Source organism: Echeneis naucrates, chromosome 3 (genome assembly GCF_900963305.1).
Source record: "Echeneis naucrates chromosome 3, fEcheNa1.1, whole genome shotgun sequence".
Lineage (NCBI taxonomy): Eukaryota > Metazoa > Chordata > Actinopteri > Carangiformes > Echeneidae > Echeneis > Echeneis naucrates.
The window spans coordinates 13,686,848-13,702,779 of NC_042513.1; the positions used below are offsets into that span (position 1 = coordinate 13,686,848).

The following is a 15,932-nucleotide window of genomic DNA, read 5'->3' on the forward strand; positions in this document are numbered from 1 at the left end:
AACCGCAGAAACAAGACGTTGCATTGAGTCCCCGAGTCCCATAAACTTTTCATTACACGTTGAGACACGCTTACCTTTTCAAAATAGGAGCCAGTCTGTCACACCGGCACCGTGTCACGGGCGCAAAATGGCGGAGCATCCGGCGGCCACTAAGCAGTCAGGGGGCGTGGCTTAGAGAGAACGTTCGTGTGGCAAACTGTAAATGATCGTGTCGTGCGCGATGCAAAAGCTCCATTCATGAAAAGTCCACAGTGTGTGTGTGTGTGTGTGTGTGTGTGTGTGTGTGTGTGTGTGTGTGTGTGTGTGTGTGTTTCGTTTTGTTTTTAAATTGACTTGTGAGTCACCAGTTATGTATAATCATAAATTATATTATTATTATTATTATTACTTGTTATGCACGGGCCCAGTATTATGTTAATACTTTCTGTAGGGATTTTATAGTTTTATATATTTCTAGTTTTTGATAGTTTTGTTTCTGAACATAAAAAATAAAAAAATATATAGAGAGTGTTGTTGTAGACATGTTTGTATGATGCTAACTGTTATATGACAATAAAAAGCATGAATAAAAAACGTACAGAAATAAAATAAAATACAGATGAATAAAATGTAAGAATTATTTCACGTTTCTTCTTTTTCACTTGTTGACCAACTTTTAAAATAAATCAGTTTTGTTTTAATTGCGTTTCAAACTGGCAACTATAGTAGTTTTTTTTTCTTCCTCCTCTTTGAGTCTGCGATGCGTTTTCGCCTGATTACTCTGCTTTAACTGGTTTTCAGGGGCAAAGCTGACAGAACACGGCTATCAGGCTCCAAGTCGCTTTAATAAGAGTTTTATATGGGGTCTCAGTGTCCGCTCATATGAATGCGTTTTAAATCAAATCACAGATGCACTTTTATTCAGCCGGTTAAAATAGCAGAACAAAACCGTCTTTAGAAATAAAGCTTTTTTTATTCAACTGGCCTTTTTTTGAAGCCTAGAGAGGGAAGGAGAGAAAGGCCGAGGGGCGCCTTCTCCGCAGCTGAGGGTGACAGATAGTTCATGGTTAACAGGATCAGGAGCGCACGGCGCAGGCCGCACACTTCCCCTATGCGTTCTGTGCTGCGGCTCTGCGCACTGAATGAAGCCTGTGCCAAAAGAGTGATATTTAACACATCTGTTAAAGCGTTTTGATAGAAGAAATCCGTTTAAGACATTATTCCATGACGAGGGCCAGATTGAGTGTTGAGAATCCTATGAAACCCTAAAACTGATTTACATTTGAGATGCTGCGCATGGCATCTGCGAGTAACGTGGAAAACACAGATATAACAATAAACATGGCCCACTCAGTTGTTCTGGTAATATTAGCTCGTATAGGGCTTATAAAGATTAGCTTTATGCAGCTGTAGCTCTGTTTATTTTCTTTTCGCCTCTGAAAATAGAATAAAAGAATAATTTAGCATTTTTAACGAGTATATTTTTATTTCCTGCATAACAGAAGGGTTCATTGAAAGGAAAAGAATAAGGTATCTTTCTTAAAGTGGTCATTAAAAATCCCCGATAATGAATGAATCTGCAAAGATTACTCTTTAATTAGGCTGCTTGGCTCTGCCAAACAAAACAAAGTGAAAGGAAAGTGGTCAACATGCAAAATTGATGACTGAGCTTCTTTTGTGGTCGCTACATTGTGTGTTGCTTGCTTATGAAGTCTAATGCAATCATAAATTGCGTCCTCCGGCCAATCAGCGGCCCGGGGGAGAGGGCATGAAAGCGACCCATGTGGAGAACTTTGTTGAGCCCCATTGTGGGGCTGTCAGCCCTAAGAGGAGGGCCGGAGGGGGGGGGGGCAAGCAGCTATAAAACTCCTCTCCCTAGAGTGAGGAAACCAGAGGAGTTAGCAGCCATTCACACGACTGAATCTTCCCCAGCTGACACGAGGAGTATTTCAGATTTCACACACAGTTCTTTAAGCCGGGACCATGATGATCCCAAGCGTCATCGCGCCACCCGCCCTCTACCCGGGTCTGTACCGACCCGCCGCGGCTCTGCCACTGCACCAGACCCTGCCGTCCGCCTTCCCGACCCATTCCAGCTTTCTAGTGGAGGACCTGCTGCGTATGGGTCGGCCCGCCGCCTTCATTAACCGGACTGTCCCGTCAGCAAGCGCCTCCCTGCTCACTCCCACCACGACCGTGTCCTTCAGCTGCGCGCCCGCGGAGCGCGCCGTGGCCACGACCGCGGTGACGCGCGAGTCGTGCTCGCCAAAAACGTCGCTGCCAAGCGGCAAGGACCCGACTTTTCTAAAGTTTGGAGTGAGTGCAATCCTCGCACCTTCACCAAAGACCGGTGAGTAGACAGACTGTCTCCACCTTCAGTCGTGTGTGTCTCTTTACAGGAGTGTGATGCTTACATGTGTGTTGCTCCTCCACAGCGTCGCCCCCCCCCACAGTCCAAAGCCTGCACCCCAAGACCTTCCCCTTCCCCTGCTTCGAGGGAACCTTTCACCCAATATTCAGGACGCCTTATTTACCAGGTAGGCGCAATTTTTATGCTTTTGGCTTCCATAGATCCGTCCCTCATTTTTTAAGTCAGAACTCATTGTATTTGTATTTATTGTATTTAAATGTAACACACTTTGAACTCCTGGCGCACATTTTAGCCGGAATAGAAGCAGAAAAGAGACAAACGGGCAGAAAAAGAAGAAATCCCTGTCCTATTAACGGGGAGCGCAGGATCTGGCCTCGGGCCTGACCCACCCACCCTCCCCCTAATTAACCAATTATCCCAAATCGTCACGCTCTAAATTTGAGGCGGGGTGGCGAGTTATAGACCCCCTCCTCCTTCCCATTTGGGGCGTTGAGGCATTTTCCGGGCCCACGTTTTCCCACAGCGCCCAGGGGGCCACCCGGCCGCTGTGGCGGGTAACAAAGCCTTCAACATCGTGACCAATTTGGTCAGCTCCCACCGGGCGAACCACCCACACACCCAGGAGAGTGACTTTTACCAGGCGGGCCAAAGGCGTGAACCAGTCATGCACTAATTTCCCTATTAGGCTGCTATTGAGAGTTTTCAATATTCTCACAAGACCACATAGCGCGTTGTTGTTCCCGATTCTGCCGCGACCACAGGACAGCTACAGTCCGGAGGAAGTCCGGGCGGAGGAGAGCTGCTCTCCGCGGTGGGATCTCTGACTAAAGCCGACGTATGAAAGCCCAACTGCATCCAAAAATGCTCCAGCTGGGGGAAGGTTTTTTCCCCCTGCGTGCTGGCCGGCCCATAGGATAGGCCGCCACTGACCTCCAATCCCCCCAGCCTCTCTGTGCCCTAAACGCTCCTCTATTCTCAACCCGGGCCAGTCGACGAGTTGAGATAAAGAATAATCTCTTAGAAAAGTCTATAAAGTCGCTAGTCTCTGCTTTCATTCAGACAAACCATAATGGAGATGAAGTCTTTTCATGCGCTCAGCTGAATGCCCCCACAAAACAACTCCAACGTCCTGAATAGCTTTTCGTGTTCATTTAATGAAAATGATTTGAGGGCATGAAGAAAAAAAAAAAAAGCGCCATTCCCCTCCACTCTTCACCCCCCCCCCCCCCCCGGCATCAGTATTCTGGTATGCAGTTGTGTTTAGTTTGAAAGTGTAAATCTCCTTTTGTTGCCATAATATATGCCCTTCGCCGCCTGTCCAGAGTCTTTTCTGCGTTAGTTCATTACTACACAATTACCGTTCACGGTTTATTAACTCCTCTATCCGCCCTCACAGGGTTCCTTAAAGGATATGCTACCTCTTTACCATACCAATGCGGTTGGGGACCGGCCAATGTGCTAATTAGTCACCTCGTGCCATTTCAGTCGAAACAAAGAAGCATTGCACAGTCCCATGGGGGAAAACTTCCAATAATAAAAGTATGTCCTGACAGAAATCACGATGGTCATATAGATCCTCTCTGACGCCTCAGTGGTTTCAGGTTTGGGCTTCTAAAGTTGGGCCAGGGGGATTGAAGTAGCTCCAAGGATCAATGCTGCCCTGCGTTCTTCGGAGATTCGTCTAAGTAAACAAAGTTAAGGGTCCTTTCTCCTCTGTTTGTGTTGCAGCATCCTCCTCCGTTGTCCCCATACCCGGGACGTTTTCGTGGCCCCTGGCCGCCAGGGGCAAACCCCGCAGAGGGATGCTGAGGAGGGCGGTGTTCTCCGACGTGCAGCGCAAGGCCTTAGAGAAAATGTTCCAGAAACAGAAATACATCAGCAAGCCCGACAGGAAGAAACTGGCGTCCAAGCTGGGCCTCAAAGACTCACAGGTAAAAAAAAAAATCTATAAAAGTGCTATATATCTATATGAAAGTGCTCACATGGCTTTGAAAAGTTTCAGACATGCGCAATTTGCTCATAAAGCGTCGACCTGTTGCGCATTCCCCATCAGCAGGCTCAGAGCCGGTCCACTCACCTTGCGTTTCTGTCTGCAGGTGAAAATCTGGTTCCAGAACCGGCGGATGAAGTGGAGAAACTCCAAGGAGAGAGAGCTGCTGTCGTCCGGCGGCTGCAGGGAGCAGACACTGCCCACCAAAGCCAACCCCCACCCGGACCTCAGCGACGTGGGCAAGAAGTCCTCAGCAGAGGACGATGAGGAAGAGGAGGAGGATGAGGAGGAAGAGTTCAGGAGCCAGAGGGTGAGGTCGGCAGGATCCAGCATCTCTTCTCCTTCCTTCTCCAGTAAGCACTCAGACTTCTCAGAGTCAGATGAAGAAGAAATAACAGTATCTTAATTTATTATAAAAAAAAAAAGCCAATATAGAGATATAACCTGTTGTTTTTATCCGAGACTGTGACCAGATTTGTAAGAAACAAACCCCATAAATGTCATTGTTCAGCAAAAAAAAAAAAAAAAGTTACACTCCAGTTTGTTGCTTCATCAGGATCTGCTTCTGAGATACAATTTGCTGTTTTGCACAGCTTTGTTAAATTGTACAGTATTTTGTACAATTTTGTATGGAAATTTTATGCCAAGAATATTGAGTTACTTTTGACCTTGAATAGAGTTGTTTATTGAAAAATGTAGCTATTTCGTTAATAATTTATATGAATCTGTTTAATGTTTTAAAGTATGTTGTATTATGCGCTGTATATATGTTTATTTCACATTTTTTTGTATAAAACACCAAATAAAATTGTAAACAAGTCCAAGGGATGTTATTGCATTGTTGTGTTGAACAAAAAGGCAACAGTTTCACCAAATTAAATCATAAATAATCATTAATTTTATTGAATCACAATAACTTAAGACTAGTACAGTGATATCAGATTTAATTCTTCGAGCCCTGGACAGACCAGTGATGACAAACATCAATCTGCTCTGATGTAAAGAGACTGTACACAAAATACTCCTTTTCAAGTAACTGTAACAAATCAGCTAGAAAAGTCATCAAAATCTTGCAAGATAACCAGCTATTTACACGGGTATGATACATATAAAAATGTACATAGCAAAGAAGGCTAAACATTCATTGACTTTGTGAGTAATAAAAAGACAGACTGGTCAAACGCTTCAACAACATCCACACCTCTCAGAGCAGGCTTTTCACAACACAAACAGAGTCAGCCTCTTTGTGCTGCAGCAGTAGAGCCTCTACAAATCTCACAGACGCACACATGGATGAGGAACGTTTGTCACAAATCTGAAAAAGTCTTCACAACTCCGGTTCCATGCTTTAGGTCTCGGCAGTGCTGAACTCTACTTTGTGTGTGGGTGGGTGGGGGGTACGTCGAGCTTTTGGCTTTCGTTTGTAGATCAGAATAAATGTTGCATAGCATCGGTGACACTGAAACACTGAACGTGATGGAGGCCACGTTGTACAACGTGACTCCGGCTTGAACAATCTGCCTGCCCTTCCCAGAAGGCAGGCTGGGGCGTTTACACCAAAGGAAAAAAAAAAGTACAATAACTTTATTTTGTTTTAAGCAATAGAAATGGTGCTTAAACTGTTTTACATTATCATTCAACCACAAGTACCTTTATAGCTCTTAACCTCCAATTAATTATCTCAATATAAACAAAGCAGCATATACAATAGATTTCACTTAATTCATTTGACATGTTATGACACTTTTGTTCATCACAAATCACATAATCCGAACAGACAGAGATCGTGGCTAAAGCATGGTTGAAGGATGGGGATGAGGTATAAAATCAACACATTTTAAACTTCCTTCACCCAATCAACCTGCAAAACCTCCTGATTTCAAGCACCAAAGAACATCGACACATTTTTTTTCCTTTTAGTTTTCAAATATTTACACCAGTGTCTCAGCACCGGGTCACACATGCATACAACTTTATTTTCAAAAACCAAAATTACTACATCTCATTCACGTTTCTTTTAGTCCCACGGCCATTGGTGTTTTGATATGATGTGAGGTCAATGCCGCTCCTCGACACCCAAGGGGTCTCAAGGGGGGTGGGAGCCCTGTTAAGTGTACAGCCATTTAGACAAATAAAGGATTGGCTAATGCACATAGTCTGTTCGAAAAGAGTAAGGCATTCTTTGTTAGGATTCAGTCCAGCACCAAAAGAGAGTTGTGCTACAACAGCCTGCCTGGGCCAGTGTGCATGGGGATCTCAAAGTACAATAAGGAGGTTAAAGCAACAACTACACAAAGATACACCACGCACAGACATTTTCGCAAACATTGCTCAAGTGAAAAGTCGAGCCACGGTGAATATTAATTTCTCACTCAGCACCATTTCCTCCAGGAAATTTCAGTGAAAACCAGGTTTTCAAAGGGATTCTGTGAAGAAGATTTTCTTCTTGTTTTGCTTCATAATTTTTTTAAAAGTTTTTTTTATTTCTAGTAGGTATGGCTGCTGTTTATGTTCATGGTTGTGCTTTTAGCTGAGAAAATGTGCCTTACTGTCCCCACGAAATGTCTGTCCGCAGGATTGTGGTAAGTTTTTTTTTAGGTTTACCTAAATCTCTTGCTTTGACGCCTTAGTTTGGGCACCTTTTTCACAAAGTTTGACTCTGTTCGAAATGTTTGTAACCATGGACACGCTGGTCATCAATGGAATCCATTTAGGGCTATGAAGGCAGATATTTAACTCACAGGAACAATTTTTTATGATTAAGCTCTTTGAAGTTTTTTTTGGGGAGCATTGTGTGCTCCTATTGGATAGTGTAGCTAGACAGCAGATGGGACAAATGGGAAGGGAAGTCATGCAGCAAAGTTGTACCAGAGGCCTGCATGCAAAAAGAAAACTAACCCTTCAGCCATCAGGTCACCCCTAACTGGTGCACGCCTTCGGATTTGAGGATACTCCTCTTCCTTATGGTGTGGGAGGTGAAAGAGAGAGAGAGAGTGGGGACTCTGCTGGATTTAACATTCACTTTGGCTCCGTGTCCTCTCAAGCAAAGTCAGCTGAAGAGAAGGTGAAGCAGGAAGTGGCTGGCTGTTCATGCATCCATCCCTCCAAATCTCTCAGGCTCACCGATGCTCCAGAGACATTGGCCTGTACTGCCATCTGCAGGCAGCACAGGTACCCTGCAGCTGGGCAGGACGAAGAATATCTCAGCCCCATGAGCCTGAGCTGAAGCTGTGGCTGACTCCTGGCTGGTGTTTGTTTATGCTGATGGCTGGATGATGATGACGATGGTGACGATGGTAATAATGGTGCCTCACTAATAGTGAGAGGCTGTGTGCTTTTATTTTGTCTGTCTGAAGTAGATGTCAGGCTCCTGACAAAGAGCCGTGGGCCACAGCGGTGAAAAAAAAACCCCAAAACAAAACAGTGCAGTGCAGTAAAAACTTTTGTTGCCTGTCTTCTGAAATGCAATTCGACTTTTTTTTTTCCTTTTAAATATTTGGGTTACCTGCACCCAAATTAAGGTGGCCAGATTTTGTGGCATTAAATGCTGCTCTCAACAAGATTTTCTCAGAGCAAGAGTGTTTTCTTGTAAAAAGTTTCCCCTGAAAGAGGATCCCACTGTTGTGGTTTGACGGCATCACAGGGTTGACTCCAGCGACGAGTCCAAGATGTCGTCCTGGTGACTGTTGCTGTTGGAGTCACTGTCGTAGCTCTGTGGGCTCGACGACGTTGCCGCCTCTTTCAGACGCATCAGCATATTCATCTGTTGGTAAAATAAGAGTCAGTTTGAATTCTGGAGGTTTTATATTCAGTTCTCTCCATCTTCCATTCAAATGTGAACGGCTTCAAAGATAAATGAATTAACTAAAGTTCTTGAGATTGCAAGCCGGGACGATGAGGAAGGACCATCCACCCAACAAATGTAATGTGTTAAGTATATGAATATAACACATACAACAGTTCATTTCAATGTTGAGAGAGTGACTATGTATTATGCAAATTGAACCTGCCTAGTTCAAATGCTCAGTAGCGTGTTCTTCATGTGTATGTTTGCTCACCAGTGGGTCTGCATCGCTGTCACTCTGTGGGGGCTCCTTCCTGACTCCTTCTCTTGGGGTGGAGTAGCCATCAAACCCCACGTCCTCTGGGCGGAGCTGCAGCAGTGGGGGCCAGTCAGCTGGAGTGGGCGTGGCTGACCATGGGTAGGTGTCAATCACCCAAGCAGCCGGGTCCTCCCACGCCGCTCTGCGTCCATACAGCTACAGGGACAGAGAGGGCAACACTGAAAAATACTAATTCCTACAGATTCAGTTTCAGAAGCTGCTTAATGTCTGAAGTTCACTCTGTGAGAAATCACTCAGAAGAGGGCTCTGTCTTTGCCGCTTATGTGCAGCAAATTTTCTCACATATAGATTGAAGGAAAAACTGCTGCACTGAATCTGTTCATTAAAAGATTACGTAAAAGCTGTTTAAAAAAAAAATAAATAAATAAAAGAAATGGGTAAAAAGCAGAAGCAATAAAAAATGTATTCAGTTTCTGAGTATTTCATAATCAAACAAGGGGAGGATTCAGAGTTGGGACTTCATTAATATCCACTGAGACCATTGAGATATCTGTTGACTGCAGTCTTTTGATAAGGCATTTGCTGTATTTTCTAGTGTCATTTAGTGATTTCTGTTGTGAATCCTTAAACATTTGCATCTATTTCACAAAACATAAATAACTAATATTTTCTGAGGTGGAGATTTTTTACTCAGTGAATTTCAGTGTCACTACAGTGCAGTTTCTCCTCTAGGCTGATGAGAGAGGAATTAGTCTACTGAACCCAGCCATCCAGAATCCCCTTCACTCCCACTCACACTGGTAATTAGCCTCTGCCTAATTGAATCAGATGCTAATTACATACAGATTATGAGTACAAATTGAATCCATTTCACTTTGATGAACATAACCTCAGTCCTCTGAGAAAGATAGAGTTGTTCTATTTGCCCTCTCTCACTCATTACACTTCTACTTAATGCAGATGGATATTTTAACATCCCCCCAGGATGTCAAATTAAGCTTCCGTATTAATTTGCTTTATTGTCACCTCTAAGACATATTGTGAGCATTCCACATCTTAACCACTGAGCTCCGCTTTGGGAAGACAAATTAACTGTGTGTGATTTCTTACCTGCAGTCCTTCCCGTACGGCCTCCAGCATGTAGGGGATGATGGAGTAGTTCCAGAGATCCGTGAACCAAACCCTTGATCCCTCTACATCCATGGGACATGACAGGAAGAGACGAGGTCCTGTGACGCACAAAGCAGAGAGGTGAGATGCCGGTCGCTTTATTAACTGATCCTTCATCGATCATGCAGTGTCCTCTTACCAATGGTGACGTCAGAGGAGCTGTGTGTCTCCAAGAAGCGGTTGAGGTGGTGCCACACCCGCGGGATCCAGTCTATGATCTTCACCAGCTCCATGTTGCGCGTCCGGCTGCCGATCTCTGTCTCGATCAGCTTCCTCCTCAGGTAGCGGCCGAGGAAGCCCTTGACTGGCTCCATGTGGTTGGCACACAGCACCCACCTGATCATATAAAGCATGTCATATATCATACAAAACATTAAAACCCAAAGATATTTTCAAATTTGACATTTTGTAAAGACACGTCAACCCGTATCCAGCTGGGAGGAGAAGATTAGCAGCAGTTTACCTGAAGTTGTAGTGAAGCTGCAGGTTTGGAGCAGATGATGTGGCTTGGCTCATGGTGCCAATAATGTACGGGCTACATGGAGAGAAAAGCACTGATTATTACTGTTTCATTGATTTAAAAAAAAAAAAAGAAAATCATTCCTGTCCAAATTCATATGTCAGTGTGAACTGATGTTTAGAGTTTTGCTCTGTTTTCTTTCGTGCCATAAAACTCCAACAGCATATATTCTTATATAAATTTAGATGCTCTTCTTTAACATGATTGTTTGTGGGAGTGAACTGACCAGTGCTGATAGTTGCAGTTGAAGAGGCCATTGAAAATCTCTCCTAGGGAGCTGACGTGGTGCAGGTTGTCAAGGATGACCACCAGGGGGCTCTCTACTCCTGGGACCCCACTGCACTGCTCAGCCAAACCGGACAGGTACTGACGCAGTTCCTACAGAGACAATTTGAATCATGTAAACATCAGCCATTTTTTCCTTGAGCTTCAATCAGAAACTTAACAGATGTAAGGTAAAGATAAATTTTCTGATTTGTTAAATTAATCACCAAAATATTATGAATGCCAAAGTGAGATGCTTTTCCATATTATTTCACTTTGTATTCAATAAATTTTTCAGATCTCACAGAACGTGCTGCTCTTTTATGCCACGTCGCTTTGGCAAACTTTTGAAGCTTTGCGATAGCAATTAATTTATAATCATACAAGAATTATACTGCTTTTAAAACCTACCAAGCATTTAGCCTTTCATTTATCAGGGTCTTAGTTGGTTTTGAATGTCTTTTTGCTCCCAGTCGTTCAACCCTCATTTAAAGCTCAAGTGTTGAATTTGGAATTTATCAGAAATGTGCTTGGAACACAAACCTTCCCATTTGTTGCTGCTAACGTTTCTGTCTTTATATCTCTGTGCACACAGAATATGGAATTTGATTGCATATCTACCTTGCTGGACTTGTGGTCCACATTGAATGTAACAACAGCGCGCGGGGTAAGAGGTCGGCCCGCCAGCAGCAACAGGTGTCGAGACAGCTGATTGGCCAGGTAGGTCTTTCCTGTCCCGCTGGGGCCCGACAGGATGACTCGTCTGTGCTCCTTCAGCAGGGAGACGTAGCGCTGAAGCATTGGCTTTGGGATCAAAGTGTCGAACACCAGGGAGTCCACGTTCTCACTGGTCACACCTGGACGCAAACGCAAACACACACGCACAGGAAATTCATGTCAGCGGACAAAAGTGGATCATTGGTGAGTTTCTGCAGATATCTAATAGACCTTTAATTTGTTTTTATTCTGTTTGTATTAAGTTCTCAGATGACCTGTTGGACTTTATGAGGCCCCAGTACCTTTGAGTTGGATGCTGATGGTGTTGTTGTCTCCCACCAGGTAGCCACAGGGCAGCAGCTCGGGCGTGTGTGCAGTGCTGAGGCTGCTGTGCCGGTGGATTTCTCCAATATTGTATCCCTCAACACTGTCTGAGCTCAGGCCCAGCTGGCCCGCAGGGTCCACATGGGTAATGTACTCCTGCCAGATACAAGTTTCAATATTTCAAAGCTGTTTAAATGGTTCAAGTTGACATAGTTCTGTTATCTGATTGTGATTCTCCTTCATTTACCTTGAAGAGGCGACAGACCACACCATCCAGCACGTCCCACTTGGTTTTACCACTAACGCCAATACAGCCGATCAGGAAAGGGCGAGGCCGGCCCTCCTGTGAAGGGAAATCATGGTTTTAGATACTAGAAAGTCATCAGGTTACACAATCATAACATATAAAAGATTAAGACCAAGCAATAAAACAGTTTATGTTGGAAACTGGACTCACCTCTCCCCACTTGCTGTCTTCGTCCAGGCTGACAACAATCTTGACGTGTCTCCCCTCCTTCCTCACCCCTCCTTCTCCACCGGTGTCATCTAGCAGCATGTCTGACAGGAGGAAAGAGAGTCTTCTCTGAATCGTTTTTCTATCTTTTCCAGTACCATATTTATTAGTTAATGATGCCTAAAGTTAAATATTTCAATTGCTGGTTGACTGGAATCAACTGTGTGTTGCTGCTGAATACCTGACAGAAAGCATGGCATGTTGTAAGTATCTTACCGAGGCTGGTGGATTCACTGGTTGTGAGATTGAGGCTCTGCTGGGACAGTCCAGGTCCTGGGGCCTGGTTGTTTGTGGGAGGGGGCGGAGATGATGAGATTGAGGCCTGGGAGCCTGTCCTGCTGCCCTGGTTCTCCAACTTTAGACGGTCATTCTCTGCCTTCAGTTTCTCAATCTCCAGCTGCAGAAACACACAAAGGAAAAAGAGAGGTAAAAATGATTTCATGCATAGGCACCACCCCTCAAACTGACACCACAGGTAGGCCAGAAGCCAGAGCAATCAATTAGATTGTCAGTGTGTGTGATTGTGTTCATTTCTGCAGACCTGCATGCGGTTCATGGCCTCCCGGAGCTGGTCCAGCTGATGGGCGGAGCTGAGTGCTTCCAGGCGAATGTCAGTCAGCTTCATCTCTTTCTCCCTGAGCTCACTCCGCAACTGCATCACTGTCTCCGCCTCGCTGTCCATACACTCTGACAATCTGTACACACATACACACTCACTTTTATGAAATGTAGTTCTTTAAGCAGCATTTGTTAGTTTGAAAATGTTACGTTCAGGCCTGATGATGATGTGTACATACAGTGTGTTGGAGTGTGTGTTCCTGAGCATGTGGCTAGTGGCTGATGTGCCATTATGAGGCAGTTTGGGGGAGGATGGCAGAGACGAGTCGGTCATCTCTTCAATGTCAGAATGAGAGGAGGCTGACTTGGGAGATTTCTTCTTGCTGAATGCTTGTTTGAAGGAGCTTCGAAGCTGTGGACGAAAACAGAGAGAAAGAAAGAAAGATGGTGAGCAAATGATGGACTAACTCCCAAATCCATAAGGCTGAGAGGGAAAGGAGGAGTGTGCTGGAGGAAGAGGAAGTGGAGGAAAACAGCTGTGAAAAAGTGAATCAAAGGTAGAAAAGGAAAGGTGGGTGGGCTGTCTTATGACTTGAGCTCCAGCTGTGAACACAAACACATTACACAGAGTGTGTAATGTGGTTTTTAGTTTTGGGGTCTTTCTTTTGTTTTCTTTTGTATTCAAAAACAAACAGAGAGAGGTTTATTAGTATCCAGTGTTGGTTAACCTTTGATGACTTTTACACCTAAATAGAGAAGCTATGACTCATAACATAATTTTTATACCCAAAAAAAGGTCATATTTTCTAAGCTGAGTTTAGCCAAACCTAAATTGTAATTCTTATAAATTGCGTTTAAAGCACAAATCCACCATAATTACTTCCTATTTTTGTTATTTTTTGGTGACTTTAAAAAGAAGCTTCTGTGATTGTGAGGGACCTGAAGCAAAGTGTAACTGTGTTATAAAATATCTCAGCTTTGGCTCATGGCAATAGTGCTTGTGCAGTTGTATAAAGAGGGATCTAGATGTACCAGCTGTATCCATATTATTATTTTTCCTCACTGTGTTCAAATATTTTATGGTGGAGTTTTCTTTCTAAGAGCTGGCTCAAGTGTCATAAGAGCAGATTTCAGGGAGCAGCAGTGTTGAAAATGGGAAGGAAGGCACTACAGTGGCAGCAGGGGTGAGCGAAGAGGAGGAGAAGGACAGAGGTTAGTAACCTAGAAGAGGTGCAGTGGTTAGGCAGGTTCTTTTGTTCCATTTCAGGCAGCATAACACTCTTACCTCATAGACCTGCCACACGAAGCGAAGCAGAGGAAGACACAGAGACAAAACAGTACATGTTCATATGGGATTTGATGTGTTAATGTGTTATGGAGGGATAGAGACTAAACTCAAGACCCTTACAAGACCAGAGCTGACGTTATTTGAATTCCAGGCAGCTGCAAACTAATTCTACATCACAACCACCATGAAACGGAGACTCTTTCATGATCCATTATAGACTCCCCACACAACCCCTATACACTCAATATCACACACTGAGAGAGCAGCACCTGCTCAGTGCAGCCGTCTGTGGGGTCTGATCTACACGAAGACTGACAGCTGGAAACACATCTCCACACACACACATTTGGGAGGCTCGTTTACTATCACAAAGACTTAAAGCAGGAGACTGCTGAACAGCTATCAGACACCAACACACTGTTCTTCCCAAAAAATTTCAACAACACCAGCATCACAGAGGACAACATGATACTGTAGTCTACGGGATGACAGAGAGAAAAAAGCTGCCTACGTCGTTTTCTCTGACTTGTCCTCCGGTGCACAGAAAAGTCTTTCAACAACAAGAAAGGAAAAGTTGTTGTCTTTAAAGTTGTAAGTGAAAGTATGTAAGATGAAAACAATGGATGAACTGACATTAGGGCTGCATCACTATCCAGTAATACTGATTTGGTGATAGATGGGACATGGACTAAAATACAACCACATTCAGTCAATTTCTAACCCATTCATTATTTCATTTTCGATACCACTCATCCATCAGGGGCTTGGGATAGCTGGAGCCAATCCCAGCATACGTGCTTTTGATATTCACCAAATCAGTCATTACGATGTTTAACAGGACAGGAGTGTATGAAAATCTTCAGTGTATTCACCTTTTCTCCAGTAAAAGATGCCTGAAGGGGCAGAAACCCAAACATGTAACACCAACACACGGAGATAATAACAATAAAAAAAAAAAAAAAAGACAGAGACAAAGATGAAAACAACAAACCATCTGGTTGTCTGCTTATCACAAACTGAAATCATATCTCACATAGTTTTATCATTTTCCATTTTCTTCTGTCTTACCCAGTTCTTCTTGTTCTTCTTCTTGTTCTTGGCGTCAGCGTCCATGTTGGAGCCCACACTTGAATGACTGGTTGCGCTGGCAACGCTGCTGACGCTGTCGGAGGAGTGCTGCCTCCTGATGCGCAGGTCTGGCTGCTGATTCTGCTGCTGCTGCGGACTTCCGTTAGTGCCGGCTGAGGACAGAGGGGAAAAAGCACATGATTTTTTTATGGATTAGGATGAAATAAGTCTTTCATGAGGAAATAAAAGTAAAGTTTGATCAAAAAAAGTCAGTCCAGTTGATAACGTATAGCATCCTTTGCTTTGCACACTGCCAAGGTTCGTACCTGTCCTTTCTCCTTTAGTTGCGAGTTCAGGCGTGTTGATGACTCCATTGATGGCAGCCTGAGCCACAGCGTTCTGCCTCTTCAGCAGCTCGATGGTCTTCCTCAGCTCATTAAGCTCAGAGTCCTACACAGAGAGAATGACAGGAAGATCAGGTTGACTGCAGTGACAACGAGCAAGTTTTTTTTTTTTTTATACAAAGCAACATGTTTTCACCTTCTGCTCTGCTGTCAAGGTGAGACTCTTCAGTCTAATAGTCATGTTGCCCAGACTCTGTTCAAATGCTGCCACCAGGTGTGCCTGTGGGAGAGAGAGACAGATTAAAAAATGTATGACAGAAGTCCCAGATGAACAAATACATCCATTCAATGCTGTTCCAAATGAGGGAAAGTCTAAACATTATATAACACTGCAAGTTAGTTACAACTAAAGAAAAGCTCATTCTCTATCAAATCTAACCACAACAGCTTCGGCATTGCCACAAGAACACCAACTTGAATGCCAAGCAATGAAAACATGACCAATTCCAAATAATTGTGCAAAATTGATCATAAACTCTCCCATGGGTCAATGGGCCTTCAACAGGCTGCCATGCTGCAAACACAAATCTGATCATCTTCACTGAAAACAGTGCTTGGTGCTAGATCCTTATATCCTGATAACACAAAGTCATCCTAGAGTATACGTCCTTAACATATATCTTCAGTATGACAATGAAGCATTCTATCTCCAATGCCTTATGTTGACGAGCTGGTTTAAATGCACCAGATCATCCTTCAAT

The 15,932-nt window shown here is 43.9% G+C and overlaps 2 protein-coding genes across 2 annotated transcripts in view; one reads left to right on the forward strand and one right to left on the reverse strand.

Moving 5' to 3' along the window:
- The first annotated feature begins 1,916 nt into the window (after positions 1-1,916).
- On the forward strand, positions 1,917-4,746 carry dbx1a (developing brain homeobox 1a). Its single transcript, XM_029498898.1, has 4 exons — positions 1,917-2,329; positions 2,415-2,516; positions 4,079-4,281; positions 4,447-4,746. The coding sequence occupies exons 1-4, from the start codon at positions 1,963-1,965 to the stop codon at positions 4,744-4,746; spliced, it is 972 nt and encodes a 323-aa protein (XP_029354758.1). The 5' UTR covers positions 1,917-1,962.
- Positions 4,747-5,215: 469 nt separating this feature from the next.
- The window catches only part of nav2a (neuron navigator 2a), an 82,756-nt gene continuing 72,039 nt past the window's right edge, over positions 5,216-15,932 (reverse strand). The window contains exons 24-39 of the mRNA XM_029497427.1: positions 15,368-15,451; positions 15,154-15,277; positions 14,828-15,000; positions 12,711-12,883; positions 12,455-12,608; positions 12,130-12,310; positions 11,857-11,957; positions 11,647-11,742; positions 11,378-11,555; positions 10,980-11,215; positions 10,321-10,472; positions 10,038-10,109; positions 9,714-9,910; positions 9,515-9,633; positions 8,399-8,599; positions 5,216-8,103 (exon numbers count right to left, since the gene is read on the reverse strand). Of these exons, the coding sequence (XP_029353287.1) occupies positions 7,978-8,103; positions 8,399-8,599; positions 9,515-9,633; positions 9,714-9,910; positions 10,038-10,109; positions 10,321-10,472; positions 10,980-11,215; positions 11,378-11,555; positions 11,647-11,742; positions 11,857-11,957; positions 12,130-12,310; positions 12,455-12,608; positions 12,711-12,883; positions 14,828-15,000; positions 15,154-15,277; positions 15,368-15,451 (2,367 nt within the window). The 3' untranslated portion in view covers positions 5,216-7,977. The remainder of the gene's footprint in view (positions 8,104-8,398; positions 8,600-9,514; positions 9,634-9,713; positions 9,911-10,037; positions 10,110-10,320; positions 10,473-10,979; positions 11,216-11,377; positions 11,556-11,646; positions 11,743-11,856; positions 11,958-12,129; positions 12,311-12,454; positions 12,609-12,710; positions 12,884-14,827; positions 15,001-15,153; positions 15,278-15,367; positions 15,452-15,932) is intronic.